This window comes from Sciurus carolinensis, chromosome 3, assembly GCF_902686445.1.
Source record: "Sciurus carolinensis chromosome 3, mSciCar1.2, whole genome shotgun sequence".
Classification (NCBI taxonomy): Eukaryota; Metazoa; Chordata; class Mammalia; order Rodentia; family Sciuridae; genus Sciurus; species Sciurus carolinensis.
In genome coordinates this window covers 127,516,247-127,538,347 of record NC_062215.1, presented here as the reverse complement: position 1 = coordinate 127,538,347, position 22,101 = coordinate 127,516,247, and the positions used below count along the sequence as shown (strand labels likewise).

The 22,101-nt window shown below is 38.4% G+C and overlaps 1 protein-coding gene across 6 annotated transcripts in view; it reads left to right on the top strand.

Moving 5' to 3' along the window:
- Ccdc141 (coiled-coil domain containing 141) overlaps positions 1 to 12,616 on the top strand; it is a 183,821-nt gene extending 171,205 nt beyond the window's left edge. For 2 of the 6 annotated variants that reach the window (XM_047544284.1, XM_047544283.1), the window contains 2 exons: positions 7,020 to 7,873; positions 9,977 to 12,616. In XM_047544284.1, the coding sequence (XP_047400240.1) occupies positions 7,020 to 7,873; positions 9,977 to 10,244 (1,122 nt within the window). In that variant the 3' untranslated portion in view covers positions 10,245 to 12,616. Of the gene's footprint in view, positions 1 to 528; positions 6,744 to 6,780; positions 6,811 to 7,019; positions 7,874 to 9,976 lie in introns of those variants that run through there. The other 4 variants (XM_047544281.1, XM_047544280.1, XM_047544282.1 and 1 more) reach the window with 4 other exon arrangements.
- The last annotated feature ends 9,485 nt before the right edge of the window (positions 12,617 to 22,101 follow it).

Sequence of the window (22,101 nt, the reverse complement as noted above, 5' to 3'; positions counted from 1 at the left end):
GGAGATGTGGCATTTCACAATGGCTTTGAGACATCCAGGCAAACACCATAATGTTGTCCCAAACCACTCCTTTTTCTCCCATCTCCAGCTGCCTTCCCCAGGGCCCTTTATATTCAATCCAACTTCAAATTTTACTACTCTTTATCATGCTGTCAAAGGATGATTTTTAAAATGTTTTACACTATCTATTGGCAAATCTTAGTACACGAAATTAGATTCTATCTTGCTCCTATACAATCTACTTCTAGATGATATTTCCAGGCACTTGTACTAAAACATAGAATTCCAGCTGAAATACAAACACTACAGTGTTTAGAGAAATGTTTACATTATTTTATAACCTAGGAATTTACAGATAAAGCAAAGCATATAGCAAAAACTACAAATACCCACAAAACATGAATGTATCATGCTTTCAGAAGTATTATTTAAATCACAGCAACCTTATGGATTTTTTCAGCATAAGTTGTTCATTCTCTACTCGTGGTTGCCAGACTATAATTAGCACTTGACTTTTTGCTTTGCCAGCTTGCCTGCTCCCAGTGTTTCTCTTCTGGAAGAACAGCAGACTCAATGTGATTCTCAACAGCACTCAAATTAATAAAATAAATTTCTTTGATGTTTGAGTTAAATACACACAATACACCACACACACATACACACACACACACACACACACACACATACACACACGGACCCACAAAACAAACAGACAAATCAAAAACCTCCCCTATTTGTTGCAGTTATTTCCTGGAGAAAGCTTTCTCTCTCCCTATAGCCAATACAGTTCTCACAGCTTCTATAGAGGTCCTTCACAACTTAAATCTATATCGAGGCCCAGTATAAATGTACCATCATCTGGCAGCAGATACCATTAAGCAAACTGGCTTTATTGTAGTGCAGGCTGGAGTCATTTAGAACTTGGTCCCTGTCTGGATCAAAGGAGAGCTGTCTAACTGTGGTCATCTCATTGGCCTTTAGTCTTCCATCAAATGGTCTTCAGTTGCTCTGGTCTAAATCAGGATTTCTCAACCTCAGCACTACTGACATTTTGTCCAGAGAATTCTCTGCTTTGGGGGTCTGTCCTGTGCATTGCAGAATGTTTAATAGTATCCCTGGTTGCTTCCCATGGGATACCAATAGCATCACTGCTACCCCCAGCTGTGGCAATATAAAATGTCTATAGACATGACCAAGTGTCCCCTGGGAAACAAAATCACCCCAGTTGATAACTAGTTGAAATAAAGAACAGGATTAAATATACCACATTTCCTTAAATAAATTTCAAGAGTTCTATAATCAACTTTGTATTATTAATTAATTCTGCACATTTTGCTACATTAGGAACCAGGGACATTTACTAAAAACTCAAAAACAAAAGTTTTTGCTACCAAAGCAAACATACTCATGTGTATTTAGTAAAAATGTTTTTTCTTGCTTTTATTTTATTGCTAGAAGAAAAAGATATCTTTAAATAAAAAATACAAGATTTATATTCGTTGAAAAATTGCTTTTATTTTAACAAAAATTAAAAGACATGATAGATCATCAGTCATTTAGAATAAAAGTGAAAGTCCACAATTACAGCTGTCAAAAATTCTCTTTGACATCATTTCATACACACATTCTGGTGCAATTGGTACAGACAGAATAATGAAAGGGTAGCAGTAATCTTCACTTTTAAGCAGCTCAATCACATTTACCCTCTCATTGTCTCTATTATTTATATATAGGTCAGATGTAATGATTCTCCAAAATACCATGTGGGCAGATAACAAGAAACGCCAAGTAAAAAGCTTGTCCAGGAATTATTGCATTCAGTTTCTGATTCCCTTAAATGGTGTTAATTTTCTTCAGAAAACTATTTGAGTCAGAAAGAACAGTTCTACCAAACTATTTCAAGAATCTATTCATCACAGGAATTTTCTCCTGGAGATAGCAAAATGCTTCTCATTTTTCTGACTCCAAAACACAGCAGGTGGAATTAGAGAGTTCAGACAGAGCTGCGCACATGGCGCTGCTAACGGATTAGTATGGTGTTCATCCCCAAGGTGGGTGCCGGAGCTAAATCCACAGTAATGTCTGAAAACTCCGAAGGTTAAATGGAGTCCTGGAGTATTAAGAGTCTCGCCTAAAGTCATGGAACTATTTGGTGAAAGACAAGGGCTGTTGATGCCAGCATTGAGAGTTAGAGGATTTTAGTGCTGGGAAGATTTAACAATCATCTGATCAAATCTCATTTTACAGTTGAGGAAACTGAGGCCAAAAGAGATTAAATATCTTGCCCTCCAAAATTCACAGAAGGTAGTATCAGAACTGGGCAGAAAGCCTAGTTCTTCTGAATTTCAGCCAGGTACCTTTTCCACAAGACCAAAGAGGATCTCTAAGGAACTGCTGCATATAAATAAGTTGTTTTGTAACAGTATTGTAGATGTCCTGGCCAAGCTTTCCCCTTCTTTCTATTCATCTGCTTGCATCAAAATTAATAAAGCAGCAACACAGAAGTGCCTTTATAACAAACAATTCAGTGGGGCACTCTTAGACTGAGGAGGACAGTCCTTGATCTTCCTCTACTAATCCTGATCACATGGCAGATGGAGGAAGATGTTCTAGAAACACTCACCTTGGAAAAAAATTGGAAGAAACAAAGTGCTTTTCTTTTCCACCTCTACGTTCCTTTCTCTGTTACCTTGTCCCCTCCAAGTGCCCAAATGTATCAAAGAGGATATCATCTCTTGACTGCGACAGTATCCTCTAAGGGTTTCTTCATAAAGGCCTGTCATAGATCAAGCCCTGTGCCCAATATCTTTCTCAACTTCCCACTTTCCTTCTTCAAATCTTATTTATCCTAAACTAAGACTAGCTGTCCTGGAAATTTTGGGGGAGGTAGAGTCTTGGAGCGTTCCTTTAAATTTGCCACATAGGAGGCCCCCCATTCAATGTGCTCTGAGGATAGATTCTGCCCACTCAGTTGGATGGATGGAGAATATTGTTATGTTTTCCCTTCCAGATAGGCTTTCTGCCTACCTGGCAACAGTTGTAAATCCAAGCAATTATGCCCATAACTGGAAATTAAAACTCAGAAATCACAACAGAGCTAAAATCTGAGGCTGTATATTTAGGTTTAATTAAAAGTCAGTTGATCATTAGGGATGAAAATAGGTGAGGTCTTCCATGGAAAAGTATAGAAAGAAGATGAGAGAACTCAGGCAAGACTGTAGGTCACCCATACATTTAGAATTGGAGAATAAAGAAAGAAATTGACAAAAAAAAAAAAAAAAAAAAAAAGTCAAATAAAGAGCAGTGACAGATATAAGAGAAACAAATTTAGAACTGAGTTATATTTTGGGTGAATTAGATAATTTTCCCAGCTATTTTTTGAGAACGTATCAACCTGATAAAAATATGTCCTGTCTCTACTGAGATATGTAGGTTTATTTCTCCTTTCTGGAAATATACACTTTTTTTTTTTTTTTCTAAAAGTAAAAATGGTTTCATCGTGGAAAAATCAGAGAAAATGTTTGGAACGTGTGAATGGTTAGTTACCTTTTTCATAAATGGAAAACATTTAGATCTAGGAAACTATATGTCAGTGAATTTTGAAAGTAGTTACTATAAAATTCCCTAACAACTTAAAAACTAAATGTTCATTTGCATTTGAGAACAAAAGGAGAAATGCCAAGAGCCAAATGGAATTAGAAAAAACTCACATTCAACTCACCTTATTTTGCTTGCCAGGATGATTATTTAATGGGTAATTCTAGGCTAGTGCCATAGGTATCATTTGCTGTGATTTTGGAAACTCAATCGATATACGTTCATGATATTGCTCTTGATAAGTGGAGAAAATATGTTTGATTGGTGATAACAAATTCCATAGTGCCCAACATTCTTATCAATGGTATTAATGGAAAGAGGAGGTGGGAAATTTTAGTTAATTAAAAACTCAGTATGAATCAATGGTCCATGTGGTTCTGATAAGAACATTAAAAAGAACTGATACAATCACTTAAATACAAATTTATCACGTATAATGAGGAGGTGATGATGTCACTGATTATTCCCCATTTGGAAAGTAAAAATATTCTAGAAACAAATACCGAGAGGGTAACATTCATTAATAAGTTGAAGTGTTTCCAGAAAAATACTTGAAAAAATAATAAGCCCTCTTGTTTTTAGTAGAGATTATCTGAAAACAGTATTTTCTGTGAAAAGAGCTTTTCTATTAGGAATTATAAGAAGTAAAACAAAACAACCCCCCCCCCGCAAAAAAAAAAAAAACCCACCAATTTCTTTGGATTCCCTTCTTGCATTTGACACAAACTGAAAGTAAGATACAGGAGTTGCAAATTGATAGCCAGTAAAAGCCAGATTGGAGGAAGTGACTTGAACTTTTCAAACTTCATGCCCGATATAGATAGACCTATCCACCCAGTCACTTTGGTGCACAGGTAGATAACCACAGGCTTCCCCTCCAGGGGTGTTCATGCCTTAGAATCACCGGGAACATAACCATTTGGTGGAAGGCAAATCCCAGAGAGAGGAGCTTAGCTAGAGATGAATATGATTGGTTCCTTCTTCCAAGTTCTCAATTATGTGAGTCAGTTCCTCCCGGCTAGGTATTGAGGAGGAGAAAACAAAGTGACTTGGACTTCTAGTCAAGTTTCTCCCCTGAACTTGTAAAATTTCAGACAGTTTTAAAGGATCATAACTCTGCAGAGGCATAGGTTACCTGAAAAAGGCATTAAGGAGTTCTCTGTCCAGCTGGTCCTAAGGCCAATGAATGTTCCTGTACTCCTGGGAAGTAGCTTGTAGCTTACAATAGTCAGACCTCTTGAGTTACCAGATGATGAAAGTTCTGGAAAGAAGAAAAACTGGAGATGTTTAATACAAAGATAGAGGTTTAGAAGTTGCAGGATCAGTTCTCCAAATAGTCAAAGACCTGTTAAAAGGGCGGCTGATCTTCCTCTTCATAGGCCAAACCAGAACCACTTGTGGAAATTGCAAGAAGGCAAGTCTTGACAGAATATAGGAAGACAGTCTTAACATAAATAAAGCACAAAATTCTCAAAGACAGCAGCCTTTCAGGAAGTTTTCAAGTCAAACTGATGTGAGGAGTTTCTCAGACTGAATAGGTGATTGGATCAAAGTCCTTATGAGAAGGAAAGCAAACATTCTAATTTTAGGAAGAGATGAAGAGAAAATTCCTGCTAAGTTATGGGAGGACAACCAAGAGAAGGAGGTATATTCTTTACTGGATATGTGTTTATTTAGTAGGTTGAAATTTTTTGGTTTTATGGGTTTTGTTGTTGTTGTTGTTGTTGTTTTTTGATGAGATTGGGATCTGTGTTGCCTAGTCTGGCCTCAAACTTGCAATCCCTGCCTGGGCCTCCTGGGCATCTGGGCTTCCAGAAGTGAGCCACTGTGCATGGTGATAATTTGTGTTTTCCTTTTTTTAAGTGGGAGCGACTTTCGAGAACTCCCAGGTTTTATGAATCTGATGTGCTACCTACTCTGCTAATGAGGCTCAAAACTTTGGCATTTTAAATCCATAATTTAAACTTCCACTAAATGACCCAGAGAAGTCACTTTCTGTAAACTGGGTATGTGTTTTCTTTGAAGCAAACTCATCTCTGTGGGATGGTGGAAGGAGCATTGTTTTGCTTCTACTCTCCAACCCCAAAACATGTTGTTTTTTCTCAAAAATAATTTATGAAGTGTCAAGGGCAGGACTCTGGGCTAAAATGAAAAGTGCAAAGTCAAGCAAGGCATGGCTTTCTTTTATCCACATAGAAGCTATAGAACAAAAAGTAGTATGTGCTAATCAGGTAAGAATACACCCAAAATCCTAAGGAGAAGCACAAAAAGTAGGTATAAAACAAGAAGATTAGGTAAATGAAATCACTTTCAGCTTCAATGTTCTTTTGAGTCTATGTCCAAAAGGGACATCTGGTTCTCTCCTTAAACAGAGATAGATGTGGATTCTGGGGAAAAAGACCAGGACAATGCAAGCAGGAGAAGTGCAGAGAGGCAGTCCCAAGTGTCCCTCCTTGTATCTTGGTGTGCTGTCTTGTGAAATGTGTGATGTGAGTACATCATTACTATCACCCTTGCCCACTAGTCAATCAAGTCCATAAGTGCAGTGACTGGGTCTCCTTTTCCTTACCATGCCATCCCTCCAATGTTTAGCATGGTCCCTAGTATACAGTAGGGCTTCAACAAATATTTTTTCAATGTAAGAATAATCTAAGGGCTTTATGAAAATAAAACCAGTCATTAAGAATGACTTTCTCTGTGTGATGTGCCTAGAGCCAAATTCTTAGAGACAGAAAATAGAACAGCAGCTGATCGGGGTTGAGGGGAGGGGAATAAGGAACTGCTGTCTACTGGTTGCCAAGTTTTAGCTGGGGAAGATGAAATCGTTCTGGAGATGGATGGGGGTGTTGGTCCTATGACAATGTGAACACACATAATGCCATTGAATCGTGTGCTTAAAAATGGTTAAAATGGTAAATACAATGTTATGTGTATTTTACCATACTTCAAAAATAAGGAATAGCTTTCTTGAGAGAGAAGAGGGGTTATTCTGGGAGGGTCTGAGGGATCACATAACTAGGGGAACTGCTTAGGAACTATGTGTACCTGTAGAGTCAAGATAAACCTCACCAAAGCCAAAATTGCTGGTTGGGGAGACTCTTCAAGTTGCCACCTGGAGGACATCAATCTAGCCCAACCCTTTCATTGCAGATGAAAACTGTCCTTGTCTCTTCTATTTCACAGGGCCTGTCACATTTCATACAGAGACTGGAGGTCAGTGTGATGATTCTTAGTCATGGGATGGGATTGTTTCCAGGGTAGACGAACAGTTTCAAGTTCCGTGTTCCCTGTGCCAGCCCCCTGGGCTTGAACTCACTGTGGGTTTTTTTCAACTAGTCTCTTGCAAGTTGAATTTCCCTCTGAATGGAACCTGGAAAAAGAAAAGGTGCATGACTAACAGTTTTGGTTTTCCTCTCTCCAAGGGTCAGGAGCAGGTGGTAGATATTTTGGCCATCGTAGGAACAGGGGAAGATGGGCTTCCCCAGGACCTGAGGCCACTGTCCTCTGCCGAAGAGGGCGGCATCCAGGGCCAGCTTCTGCCTGAAGACATGCTGTCAGGAGAAGAATATGAGTGTGTCTCGCCTGATGACATCTCCTTGCCTCCACTCCCAGGAAGCCCCGAGTCCCCCCTCGCACCATCAGACATGGAGGTAGAAGAGCCTCCCAGCTCCTCTGCCCTGATTCACACCAGCAGCTACAGGATGCAGTCGGGGACTGGTGATCCAGGGGAGGCCCAGGAATCTATCCTTTCACCACCTGTTGCTTTTGCTAAGGAATGCAGTGATAAGAGAGAAACCTTTTCAAGTCATTTTGAAAGGCCTTACCCCCAATACCAAACTGAGCCCCCAGTCACCTCCCGAGGATTTCTGGAAACAAGTTCTGCCTTATACAAAATCAGTGCTAAATGTCCAGAGAGCATGCCGAGTGAAGTGCATGAGAGAGCTTTACAGCAGCACCCTCAGGCTCAGGGAGGTTTGCTAGAAACACAGGAGAAAATGCATGCCGAACATAACGTCACTAAAACGCGAGACAGGCTGCATGCTTCCCCCAGTGTCCTCCTGGGTCTCGACTTCCCATCAGGCAGCAACAGGGGCTATCAAAGGCAATCATTTTCTGGAGAAGAGATGAGCAGCACATCAGTCAAGAACAGCATGGTCAGCCTTGCTGGCCAGGCACCAAATTTCTCCAGGCTCCTGTCCAATGTAACTGTCACGGAAGGTTCTCCAGTGACACTGGAAGTTGAAGTAACAGGATTTCCAGAGCCTACACTGACATGGTGGGTAGCCTATAATGACAAGTCATCAACAAACAAACCCAACCCCTGAGGGTGTCATTCTGTGTGTGCTAACCTAAAGGTTTAGGGCTCGCTGGCTAACATCCTAGATGCTGCCGCTCTGCATGATCAGATCTCATGTCTCACTTCCAGTGCTCATTTTAGTAGCAGCATGGTTAATCCCTTTAAGGAAAAAACGTAACCCGATCCAGTAGTAATTTAACAGATTCCCAAAGCACTGCAAGTTGGTCACACTTGTTTTTCTTTTCCTTTCAGTTTAATGTTCCTCATCTGAAAATTGTGGGTTGAAGTACTTTCCCTATTGTCTGTTTCTGCAGCCGCTTGAAATTTTCTTGGTTTAACATCCCTTATGCAATTAAAACACAAGAATCTAGGTTTTCCCCTCTCATTTCACCTGTTCTCTCTCTCCCACAGTCACACATGCTGCCTTTGTAATATTTGTTTTACTAAGATTTCTTCTTATACATTTCTTCAGTGTGAAAGGTGGAATAAAAACATTTCTTTCACAGTTGCTCCAGCAGACAGGTAACAAACTCATTTTTGAAAGGCAGCATAAAAGCTAGCTGTGAACAATATCATTTCTTTCTGGAAACATCATTATTTTTTAACCTATTTGTTTTAGAAAAAGTGTAAGTTATAGGTTTTGAACCTCCACTGTCATTAACTGCAAAAGCGGTTTTAACTTTTTCGACATGGGGATTAGTTTTATACCTCCAAAAATTGTTCATCCTTAACTAGATTTATTTGAGGATGACATAAGAAGTATGTGACAACGAGTTTATACTAAGATAAGTAAACTCACTTTTATTTATCAAAGTATTTTAGTAGACATTGTAACAGTTTTGGTTAATGTGTGAGCCCATTGATGGTACATGAAGTGTGAACCAGGTACCCAAAGAACTTATAAGAAAGCTTTGATTTCTCAAATTAATAAGGAAAACCACAGTTGTGTATAGTGCAGCCTTTGATTTTTTTTTTTTTTTGCTTTATTTTGGTATTTTTACATTTGCATGTATTTTTTTATTAAATCAAGAATTTTGTATTTTTTTGAATTTAGAAGATATTTAATTCATTATTAAATATCAGTTCACCCCAAAGAAAAATGTTGTCTGAAGTCTTTCTTGGTTTTGTCTACACGAATAAATAATTTGGTTAATGTATATGACTGAAGAACCACTGCAGCATATATATTGTTGGAGACTATTGAAAATGGTAGAAAGATTTTGCCACCAGATTTATAAAACTTTTGTTCAGTGAACAACTGACAAGTTATCAGGGAGTCATACATTCTTAGGATACTCAGAAAAATGCAAAACCCTTACTTAGGCAATGGAACAAAACAAAACGATTCAGGTTAGTCATTTGTCCTTGTGTGGAAGAAAGTGGATAAAAATAAACAAACAAGAATGTAGGATATACAAAATAAATTATTTGCATTATAAAAAGGTAAGTGCTCATGTTCATAGGAAACTTTTAGAAATATGAACAGTCAAAATCCAATCACATAAATGCATTTTATAATGAGAAGTCATTTTCTTCTAATGGAATTAATTCACCAGGAAATGATGTATAAGTTGCTTCCTTTACGACGGCACACTTGTGCTGTTGTGTGGATCTGGCAATACAAATGTGAGGGGCAAACACCTCTCACTTCAACAGAGAGTCCAAGGCAGCGTCACAGCTGCAGAAAGAGTGAAGCAGGTTGAATGTGAGGGTGCCATTTCATACTCCAAGTAATTATCACCATGAGCAAATGGTGACCCAGTGTGACCAGATGGTCTGGTTTCTCTCAGAGTAGCTGGATATCTGAATTTTTATGTGTAATATTCCAATTGTTCAATGTTGTCAAAAGACTTAATCTTTCAAAAACATGGTCTAAGTCAATCAGTATAACTCTCTGACCACCAGTTGCCAACCTCTGCTTGAAAGATAAACAGCCTCCCTGGAATACCTTGTAGCTATGGAAGCTCCTGCTAATTCTACAGAGCATTGTAGAACTCCTGAGCCAATTTGCAATTTGTTAGAACTTGGGAATGATGTGAATGAACAGTGATCCTGACTTTAAAAACTGACTCTCTGCTTTAGGTACAAGAAGGGCCAGAAATTGTCTGCAGATGGGCACTTACAGGTTTTACACAAGGAAACAAAGCATTCGGTGTTCATTCCGAAGGTATGTGAGGCAGACGCAGGCCTCTATGTGGCTCGAGCCCAAAACTCTAGTGGCACTGTCTCTTCCAATGTCGTCCTTCACGTGACAGGTAACCACAGGCCACCAATCACAAGAATAAACTGGATAATGCTGTGTGTCATCTATGTTGGTGTGTCCCTAATGTACTGGCTACTCACACAGTGACCTTGCGGTAGACATTGATGGACATCATTCTTAAGAGCCTAAAGGACTATTGTTGTTTATTTTCTGCACCTCCTACAAACCATCCCCCAACAAATGTACCTCCACTTTGGCCATCTTGCTTGCTGGACTAATACCACTGTTCAGTGAAATCATTGAATTTTCCTTAGTGTTTAATGTATTTGAGGAGCTTGGTAAATCATGTGCAGTGGCTAAGGATATATTTTTGTACTCTAGAAAGAGATGTGGTTAATATAATATGAAGCAAATTTGGACCATGCTTATTCCCTCCTAATTTAATGACATACCAATGAAGACTCACATCAGCATAGAAATGCTAACTGAATTTCTAATCTAATTGTCTGATAATTTATTTTTAATTGTACTCATAAACATCTCTTTGTAGGGCATAATAGTAGAAATAGAGAACTGAAGTTGTGCTTGTCAATAATGCATTAGCTATCCCTTAATTTTGTTTTTCATGTCCTGATCTCATTTACTGGTATCCATTCTATGTACTTTTGACATAGACTGCATTCCTGAAGCTATGTCACTATAAATAATCATTCCTCATGTTGATCTCACGGGTCCAACACTGGAGAATAAATGTGCCGTCAACTCTACATGGAGTTTCAATCTTCTATCAGCTCCTCATGTCATATAGCAAGATGGAACACAGGCAGCAGGAAAGAAGCCATGTCATACCTGTCATTTCCATCAGTGTGTTTTGGGCATCCATGTATACAAATGCAATCGAGTCCTCCTGCTTCTAATCCTGATACTGTTGCTGACCACTTTTATGGTCTATGGCAATGCCTCTCATTGCCTCAGTTTCCCATCTGGAAAATGGGTTCTTCGTCTACCTCTCAGCAATTGAGAATTTTCATTTTGTGCTTTGCAAGGATCTGGAAAATAGAAAACCACTCTGTGAAGGCCGAAAGTTATTATACTGTTTAATGTAATTTATCATCACACTGGCCTGCTACTCACTACTCTTTTTCTTTCAGTTGGAGTTTTTTAGAATATTAAATTAAAGGAGTTGTTAGTATGTAATTTCAAACTATTCCCGTAGGGGAAAATGATAATTTATGAGTTGGAGCTTAAATTCCTTTCTAATTTTTTAAGATTACATTCCCTTCAAAGACTTGAAATTAAACTCAGGAGGATAGATTTAACACGTTCTAGAGGGAAAGTGTGTAATAAGATGGTATAAGATGAGTTCTAACCTTCTTTTTAAAAATAATTATCACTGTAATATTGAAGAATGTTCTATGCCTTTCTGAAATGTATTATTCAGAAAAGAAGATAATCTTTTTGTTCTTTTAAAAAATAAGAGACATTTTGTTTTTATATTTTAAACATCGTCCGTCATGCTGGGGCAAAATCTTTAGTTGAACGAATAATTCGTTACAGATTTTCAATGAAGGAAAAGAATTAATTATATTTCTGGAAGACTGTCTCCAAATAATCAAAATATTTAAGTGTAATATATTCAGATTCATATTAAAAAGTTGCTGAATGTTATCTGATCATGTGAAATGTCTAGTCAAGTAAAAACTTGGAATGTTCTTTCTTGTACTCCATATTCAATCTAATTAAAAAATTAAAACCTTAATTTTCTTCCAAATTTTGACAGAAACCTATTAAAATCTCATATGCATCCTGGGGAACTCATGGTCTTTTAAATCTCCTATCATTTCTGTCCAACTTCAAGTATTTTACATGTCTTAGGTAACCATTATTGTCCTTGTAGAAGCTAAAGAGTAAAACCTATTTGTGTCCAAAGAAGACAAGCAGGGAAAGGTAACAAATTCTCTCTTCACACTTTCTATCTCTTTCTTATTAATTTGGTGAGAGCTCCTTTCCAATTTTATCAACTTGGTTGAATTTGTGTTTGAGGATTTTTAGGGCATGAGAATTTTCTGGTTTGCATTACCTGTTACATTCCCATCAATGTAAACCTTTTGGGGAGCAGATTAGGGTATATATTCATCCATGACATATGACTGAATAAGGTATGTAAAATACCCCCAAAGTACACCTATGTATGCACATATAAACTGAGCTGGAATATTGGGAATGATATTAAATACTGTGATGATATTAAATACTGTGATGATATTAAAGATATAGTGTGAATAACTTTCTGTGAATCTATCTACCTATTCCTCTGGGTTACTGATTGACTATTCACACAGCAGTGAAAAGTGATAAGCTATAAGGTTATTCTTCTGATTTTATTTTAATTTCAAAACTTAAGTATGATTTTCCTTTGTGCTGGGATTTTTATCTTATTCAAAGAATTCTTAAGAAAATGTGTATTAAAATTACTGATTAAAAATGGAAGACTCAGGAAGTTCAAATGGTGTTTTCACTTTAAAGTATGATTTATATTCATCTAGTTTTAGTGGAAATTATGGACAATCAGTAATATCAAAATATTTTCAATAAAAAATTAAAATATAAAGAAAGATTTAAAACATGTATATTTAATAACTTGAAGTTGTGCAAAAACAAAAAGCATTTTCAGCTTCCTATAAGGCAAAATCATTTCCAGTTCTGATTTTCCAATAAAAAGATGCATAAATATGTGGTAATAGTTTTCACATTCAATTCCAGGAACCTTTAAAATTGAATTGCTGAATTTTTTATGATATCTAAAATATTTGAAAAACAAGCAGAAAAATAATTAAGCTATTTTATTCAATAATAACAATTATCAATTATAAGATTCCAAATAGATTACTGCAAGTTTAAATTCTCTCAGATGGTACACCAGGCACTTCACTACTTGTCCTTCTCTTCCCAGCCTCTATACCATTCTCTTCAATGCCCTGACTCTTATGAACTTGATATTTAACTTCAGGTATATAACCTGTTATGCTTTTCTTCCCCACCCTTTCTTCCTGGAATTCCCTCCTACATTCTTCCCCGTCTTCTTGTGACTCAACTCTTGCTTATCCTCTGGTTTCATTGAGACACCAGGAAGTCTCTGACCTACCAAGTCCAATGTGGATATTCATACTATGTGCATTGTCAGCACCTAGCCGGTAGCATGTCCCTCAATACAAAGCATTAAAATCACGTCTGAGCATCTGTCTCCTCCTGCGAGACTGTGAGATCTTTTTCAGCAGAATCCATGACAACTCTGTTCATTATATTCCCAGTACCTTAGACAAAGTCATGCTCAATAAATATTTCTGAGTTGATTGTTGTCAAAGGTAGACAAAAATAAACCTAGCTATTTTTTTTTTTTAAACAAGTATCTTTTTAGAAGGATTGGGGAAGGAAAAGTTAAAAATTAAGATGATTCTTCTTTGTCATGTACATGCGTCAGGGACATGCTTGAAACACTTCCACCAATGTACAAAACTTACATGCAAACCCTCCAGTTCCTCTAGGCTAGACCCTGATTAGAAATACAAGTTTTAAAATAGCTGCTGACTTCTTGCATCAAAATAATAATGATGAGAGAAGAGGAAAGATCCAGGATCATTGTTTCAATATTTTAAAGCAGATGTAATAAGGCACAAATCATCATCAGGAGTAAGGGGAACAGAAAGGCACCTCCACTCTCCGTGATCAAACCCAAACAAGCCAAACCAGAATTGGTGTACTTCTTTAGAACATTACATAAATTACCAATATTTAATTGCAGCTGAGGCTCAGTGATCTGGTTATGAACAGAGCTTGTTTTAAACCAGTGTCTCATAAATGCTTGAAAATATATATATTTTTAAAAATCCAAGACCTTAGAGTATTTGAAATCCAGATGACAGAAGGAAAGACTATTGGATCTTGTCCTGCTTTTTGTTTGTCTTTATTCATGACAATTTCTTATTAAAAATTGCCATTTGAAGCTTTTAACGTTTCTGTTGTACATACAGCATTTTAAAATGTGGCCATGAAATAAATTAGTTGAAACAAAATAAAATATCTCCTCCCTGTGCACTCTGATGTTGTGCATTTCAATGCAAATGCCATAGCTTGACAGACTGTTTTCCATTTATAATAGGCAGAATCTTGAACTGCACCAGAAAGCCAAAAGATTCACATTCACTAAATGAAACAGTGTCCTGTTTAAAGCAATAACACACCATTTTCTCTGCTCTCATCACAGGAGATGAAATTTGAACATTATCTGCTGTGCATGAATTCAGTCTCCAAACAGAAAGCATAAAACTGCTTTTGGTCTTTTTTGTGAGTCTCCTAGGCGCCACCATTCTTGGGTTGGTGAGTTTATATACCTTGATGAACCAGTGATGAGGTTGAATTCCTCCCAGTGAACACATCTTGATTTCAGAGTTTGAGTGCTGGATCAGCTGGCTCTTCTTTTTGTTTAACTGCAGTCTCATTAGCAAAAACCAGCTCATGGCAAATCTGATTCTTTGGACCCTCCTTAAGAACAAGACAGCAGAGAGAATTATATAGATAAGAATGTTTGTATGCACATATTTCCAGTTAGCACAATAAGAATTGGGTGAAATCAAAATACATTTTTTTGTGTGTATGTGGCGCTGGGGATTGAACCCAGGGCCTTATGCTTGCAAGGCAAGCACTCTACCAACTGAGCTATATCTCCAGCCCCAAAATACATTTTTAACCATAGGAGAAGTTGGAAATCATTGATCAAACCTGATTCAAAAAAAAAACAAAAAACTAAACAATAGTAGTTACATAATTGGAAGTTTTCAATTCATATTCAGATGGCTCCCTGCTATGACTCTTTTCCCATTTAGAACCCACTTAAATATCAATACCTATGAAATAACAGCTCCAGAACTAGGTAACAAAATAAATAACCTTTTCCCTTTGTCATTCAACAACTTGTTTTTTTTTTTCCCCCCAAGAACTGCATTGATCCTAACAACTATAGAATGGTATTTTTATCTTATGTTAGCTTTAAAAATCATATAATGAAAACTTTTAAAGATAAAATTCAAAGGATGAAATATAAAGGAACATGCTTTCTCCAAGGCAAATATTCCCTAACACACATTATTCTAGGGTTGCCATAGAGTCATCTCTTTTTAGTAATAAGCATTATGCTTACCCGTACACGAATAAGCTGTTGGCTCACAGGATCAGCTGGAAATGCAGACAGAGTAGGAAGAGCAGGATCAGAAAGGCTGAAATGCCCACCTGCTCCAAGGTGTCCTCTGAGCAGCCCCTGCTATGGACCTGGAGCCCTCCCTTGATCCCCCTAAATGCAGCTCCATAGGGGCCTCTTAAAATGTCTATTTATACATTTCCATTACTCTTCAAGAACTAATAGAATTTTTTATCACATTCTGGTTATTTGATTAAATGAGAGTACTTCTCCCCTGCTAAACAAAACAGAACAATACAGTATATTCTAGTGAGAAAATGGGAGGTATTGGGAACCTGAAAGATTTGTATACTGTAGTCCACTTCAGGGGGTGGTTGGGAAATGTAGGACAGGAAGGTCAAACAACAGGGTGAGGACACAGTGTCAGTTTGGGGTTTTATCTTCGCTCTGTGTGGGGAATTCCCTGAGAGGAAATCAGAGACCACAATAACATGAACTTATGAGACTTTTTTTTTACCCAGTTAGAGGAACATTGAGTCTCAATAGTGTCAGAGCGGATCCTAAATTCAGTGACTAGTGTCCCTATAAAGAAGCCATGAAAGGCACAGAGACACAGAGGTGGCACACTGAAGGAAAAGTCATGTTACTGCAGAGGCAGAGACTGGAGTTATGCGGCTATTCTAAGCCCAGGAACACCAAAGAGTGCGACCACCAGAAGCTGAAATTAGAGAGGAAGGATCTTCCCTGGAGATTTCAGAGAGAGCATTGTCTTGCTGATTCGGTTTGTATTTTTGGATTTCTAGTCTCCAGAACTATGAAAAAATAAACTTCTGTTGTTTTATGCCATCTGGTTTATGGTACTTTGTTACAGTAGCCTCAGGAAGAAAAAAAAGATGAACAAAAAACCCTGTTTTAGAATCATCAAAGGAGTCTCTCTCTGACAACAAAATTCTCAGAGACATTCATTAATAGACACCCATTAGCCTTCCAAACCAGCATTCCCAGGTATGCTGGAATGTCTCAGTTCTCTTCTTGATTTCTGGGGAGGGATAGGTGACACCTTGGCCCATTTCAATCAACAGCTATTCATCTTCTATGTGAATATCACCCACTATGTGCATCATGGTGCTAGGAGTTCCAGAGAAGCAAAAGGCCTTGAAGACATGAATGTGCTACTTGCTTGATTATGATGTATATTCAAGAGTCAGAAAAGAATAAAATAATACAGTATATAATCCAAGCAATAAAAAAAAAGGGAAGGAGGGTTCAGGAGTAGGGGAAAAGCAAAGGGAAGTTGTGGTTAGAAATATAACCAAGTAGTAATGTACAGTGCAATACCATATAAGAAATGAGAAGAAAGAAGTTTAAGAAATGATACTACTCACAGACAAATATTAGGACATATGTGACCTAAACTGCATTACCCATCTACTTCCTCTAATTGACACTTACAGAATATTCCATCCAACAACAGCAAAACATACACTCTTCTCATGCTCACAAGATAGACTGCATTCTTAATCAGAAACCACATCTTAACAAATTTAAAAGAATAATAAGGAGGTTTCAAGATGGCGGCCTAGAGGGCGGCTGCATTTCGTGTTGCTCCAGGATGCAGGATTCAAAAGAGGAGATAGTGAGAGACTTGGGACCAGCTCAAGGCCGCCGGGTGAGTCTCTCCCGTTGGGGAGACGTCCCGGATGGGGCGGTAGCCCCGGAACGCAGGGAAGTAGAGTTGCTCGGCGAGACGCCCCTCCCCCCGCTGGAGCGGTAAACACGGACAACTGGGATCATCATAGAGGAGGCGGCTCAGCACAGCGCTTGGTCTCGGAGCAACCACTGGGGCTCCGGGCGGCTGCCTGAGGAGGAGCTGTGTGGTGAGCTGTTTGGACTCAGAACGACCGCTTCTGAACACCGGAGGGTTGCCCGGAGGAAGAGGAGAAGCGCAGCAGGTCGCTTGACCTAGGAGTGACTGCATCAGAGCCACAGGTGGTTGCCAGAGGAGGAAGCAAGTGGTGAGTTGATTGCACTCAAAGCGACCGCTCCTGAACACTGGTGGCCTGCCTGGAGGAGGAACGCGGTGGGTTGCTTGGTCTCGGAGTCACCGCTCCTGAGCACCTGGGGGGCTACCCCGAGGAGGAGGAGGAGGAACAGGGCGGGTCACTTGGGCTTGGAGTGACTGCCTAGGGCTACGGGCGGTTGGCGGGAGGAGGAGACGCGAAGTGAGTTGCTTGGACTCCTAGTGACTGCGTCGGAAACCGGGCGGCTGTCTGGAGGAGGAGGTGTATGGCGGATCTCTGGGTATCGGAGCTATTGTACGGGGCTCCAGGTGGCGGCTCAGAGGAGGGGCCGCATAGCCAGGCAATTAGGTGCAGAGCAAGGTCCCAGGAGCTAGGTGGCTTCTTGCTGGAAGAGCCGCACAGAGACACGCCTAGGGGCGGAGCGAAGTTTCCAGGACTGCAGGCGGATTCTCCGGGAGAGATAGCCTAAGGAGACTCGCCTGCAGAGGGTGAGGCTCCCAGGCCCTGGAGGTAGGTCCGGGCCCCTGGGAATGTTGCAGAGGAAGACAGCCCAGACCAGGCGGTAGTTGTAGATTGAGGGGAACCTCTAGGAGGGGAACTGACCAGCGAGACGTCCCCACGGAGTGAGTCTTCCCTGCCGGGAGAGGTTTTCCCACAGGGACGGTAAAACCAGAGACACAGGCACAAACAGGCCTTGCCTCAGCCCACAGCCTAGTTCCCCGTTGGATGACCATTGGTCAACAAGTGGAGGCACCTCTGCCCACTACTAGGGAATATACGCCACCTGAGGGTCACCACCCCTAGAGAGGCAGCTTCTTCGTGGAGCTCTGCATTATCAACTTCCTCCAAGACTTCAGGCTACTGAAGGATAAGAGGGGATATACTAGCAATCTTCAGGGACATTATAAGTCAATAGAGGAAATCTGCAATATCTTAATGACCCACTGATTCCTGAACAATATGAGAAAACAAGGGAAGAAAATGCCCCAAACAAATCTAGATGTTACATCAATAGAATCCAACGACAGCATGGCAGAAGAAATGACAGAAAGGGAGTTCAGAATGTACATAATTAAAATGATCAGGGAAGCAAACGATGAGATGAAAGAGCAAATGCAGGCAATGAATGATGAGATGAAAGAGCAAATGCAGGCATTGAATGATGAGATGAAAGAGCAAATGCAGGCATTGAATGATCGCACCAATCGACAGTTAACAGAGCAAATTCAGGAAGCAAAAGATCATTTCAATAAAGAGTTAGAGATATTGAAAAAAAACCAAACAGCAATCCTTGAAATGAAGGAAACAATAAACCAAATTAAGAACTCCATAGAAAGCATAACCAATAGGATAGAACACCTGGAAGACAGAACTTCAGATATTGAAGACAAAATATTTAACCTCGAAAACAAAGTTGAACAAACAGAGAAGATGGTAAGAAATCATGAACAGAATCTGCAAGAACTATGGGATATCATGAAAAGGCCAAATTTGAGAATTATTGGGATTGAGGAAGGCTTAGAGAAACAAATCAAAAGAATGAACAATCTATTCAATGAAATAATATCAGAAAATTTCCCAAATCTGAAGAATGAAATGGAAAATCAAGTCCAGAGGCTTATAGGACTCCAAATACACAAAATTACAACAGACCCACACCAAGGCACATTATAATGAAAATACCTAACATACAAAATAAAGACAGAATTTTAAAGGCTGTGAGAGAAAAGAACCAAATTACATTCAGGGGGAAACCAATACGGATATCAGCAGATTTTTCAATCCAGACCCTAAAAGCTAGAAGGGCCTGGAACAACATTTTTCAAGCTCTGAAAGAAAATGGATGCCAACCAAGAATCTTATACCCAGCAAAACTTACCTTCAAATTTGATGATGAAATAAGATCATTCCATGATAAACAAAAGCTAAAAGAATTTACAAAAAGAAAGCCAGCATTACAGAACATTCTCAGCAAAATATTTCATGAGGAAGAGATAAAAAACAAAGAAGCATATCAGCAAAGGGAGGAATTACCCTAAAGGAACTGTCAAATAAAGGAGGAACCAAGATGTGTCAAAAAATAAATAAATAAATAAATAAAATTTTAAATATGAACCAAATGACCGGGAATACAAATCATATCTCAATAATAACCCTGAATGTTAATGCCTGAATTCATCAATCAAAAGACATAGACTGGCAGATTGGATTAAAAAGAAAGATCCAACAATATGTTGCCTGCAAGAGACTCACCTCATAGAAAGAGATACCCATAGACTAAAGGTGAAAGGATGGGGAAAAACATACCATGCACATGGACTCAGCAAAAAAGCTGGAGTATCCATCCTCATTTCAGATAATGTGGACTTCAAGCCAATGTTAGTCAGAAGGGATAAGGAAGGACATTTCATACTGCTTAAGGGAAGCATAAATCAGCAAGATATAACAATCATAAACATCTATGCCCCAAACAGTGGCTCATCCATGTATGTTAAACAAATCCTTCTCAATTTTAGAAACCAAATAGACCATAACACAATAATACTTGGTGATTTTAACACGCCTCTCTCACCACTGGACAGATCTTCCAAACAAAAATTGAACAAAGAAACCATAGATCTTAATAACACAATCAATAATTTAGACTTAACAGACATTTATAGAATATACCATCCAACCAAAAGAAAATACACTTTCTTCTCAGCAGCACATGGATCCTTCTCCAAAATAGACCATATATTATGCCACAAAGCTAATGTCAGCAAATACAAGAAGATAGAGACATTACCTTGTATTCTATCAGATCATAAATGGATTGAAGTTAGAAATAAATGAAAGAGTAAAAAACAGAAACTACTCCAACACCTGGAGATTAAACAATATGCTATTATATGATGAATGGATAACAGAAAATATTAGGAAGGAAATTAAAAAATTCTTAGAGGTAAATGCGAACAAAGAAACATCATATCAAAATCTCTGGGACACTATGAAAGCAGTACTTAGAGGAAGATTTATTTCATGGAGCGCATTTAATAAAAGAAGTAAAACTCAAAAAATAAACGACCTAACACTACAGCTCAAAGCCCTAGAAAAAGAAGAACAGACCAATACCAAAAGTAGTAGAAGACAGGAAATAGTTAAACTCAGAGCTGAAATCAACGAAATTGAAACCAAAGAAACAATACAAAAAATTGACAAAATAAAGAGTTGGTTCTTCGAAAAAATAAACAAAATTGATAAACCTTTAGCCACACTAACAAAGAGAAGACGAGAGAAAACCCAAATCACTAAAATTTGGAATGAACAAGGAAATATCACAACAGACACGACTGAAATACAAAACATAATTAGAAGCTATTTTGAAAATCTATACTCCAACAAAATAGAAAATTTCGAAAACATCAACAGGTTTCTAGAGACATATGAATTGCCTAAACTGAACGAGGAGGACATACACAATTTAAATAGACCAATTTCAAGTAATGAAATAGAAGAAGTCATCAAAAGCCTACCAACAAAGAAAAGTCCAGGACCTGATGGTTTCTCAGCCAAGTTCTACAAAACCTTTAAAGAAGAGCTCATTCCAATACTTTTCAAAGTATTCCATAAAATAGAAGAGGAGGGAACCCTCCAAAACTCATTCTATGAAGCCAATATTACCCTGATACCTAAACCAGACAGAGACACATCGAGGAAAGAAAATTTCAGACCAATATCCTTAATGAACATCGACGCAAAAATTCTCAACAAAATTTTAGCAAATCGCATACAAAAACATATTAAAAAGATAGTGCACCATGATCAAGTGGGATTCATCCCAGGGATGCAAGGTTGGTTCAACATCAGGTAATCAATAAATGTAATTCACCATATCAATACACTTAAAGTCAAGAATCACCTGATTATTCAATAGATGCAGAAAAAAGCATTTGATAAAATACAGCATGCCTTCATGCTCAAAACACTAGAAAAAATAGGGATAGTGGGAACATTCCTTAACATTGTAAAGGCCATCTACGCTAAGCCCATTGCTAGTATTATTCTAAATGGTGAAAAACTGAAAGCATTCCCTCTAAAAACTGGAACAAGGCAGGGATGCCCTCTTTCACCACTTCTATTCAATATCGTCCTTGAAACTCTAGCCAGAGCAATTAGACAGACCAAAGAAATTAAAGGGATACGAATAGGAAAAGAAGAACTCAAACTATCCCTATTTGCTGATGATATGATTGTATACTTAGAGGAACCAGGAAATTCCACCAGAAAACTTTTAGATCTCATAAGTGAATTCAGTAAAGTAGCGGGATATAAGATCAATGCACATAAATCTAAGGCATTTCTATATATGAGCGATGAATCTTCAGAAAGAGAAATTAGGAAAACTACCCCATTCACAATAGCTTCGAAAAAAATAAAATACTTGGGAATCAATCTCACAAAAGAGGTGAAAGACCTCTACAATGAGAACTACAGAACACTAAAGAAAGAAATTAAAGAAAACCTTAGAAGATGGAAAGATCTCCCATGTTCTTGGATAGGAAGAATTAATATTGTCAAAATGGCCATACTACCAAAAGTGCTATACAGATTCAATGCAATTCCAATTAAAATCCCAATGATGTACCTTACAGAAATAGAGCAAGAAATTATGAAATTCATCTGGAAGAATAAAAAACCCAGAATAGCTAAAGCAATCCTTGGCAGAAAGAGTGAAGCAGGGGGTATCGCAATACCAGATCTTCAACTCTACTACAAAGCAATAGTAACAAAAACGGCATGGTATTGG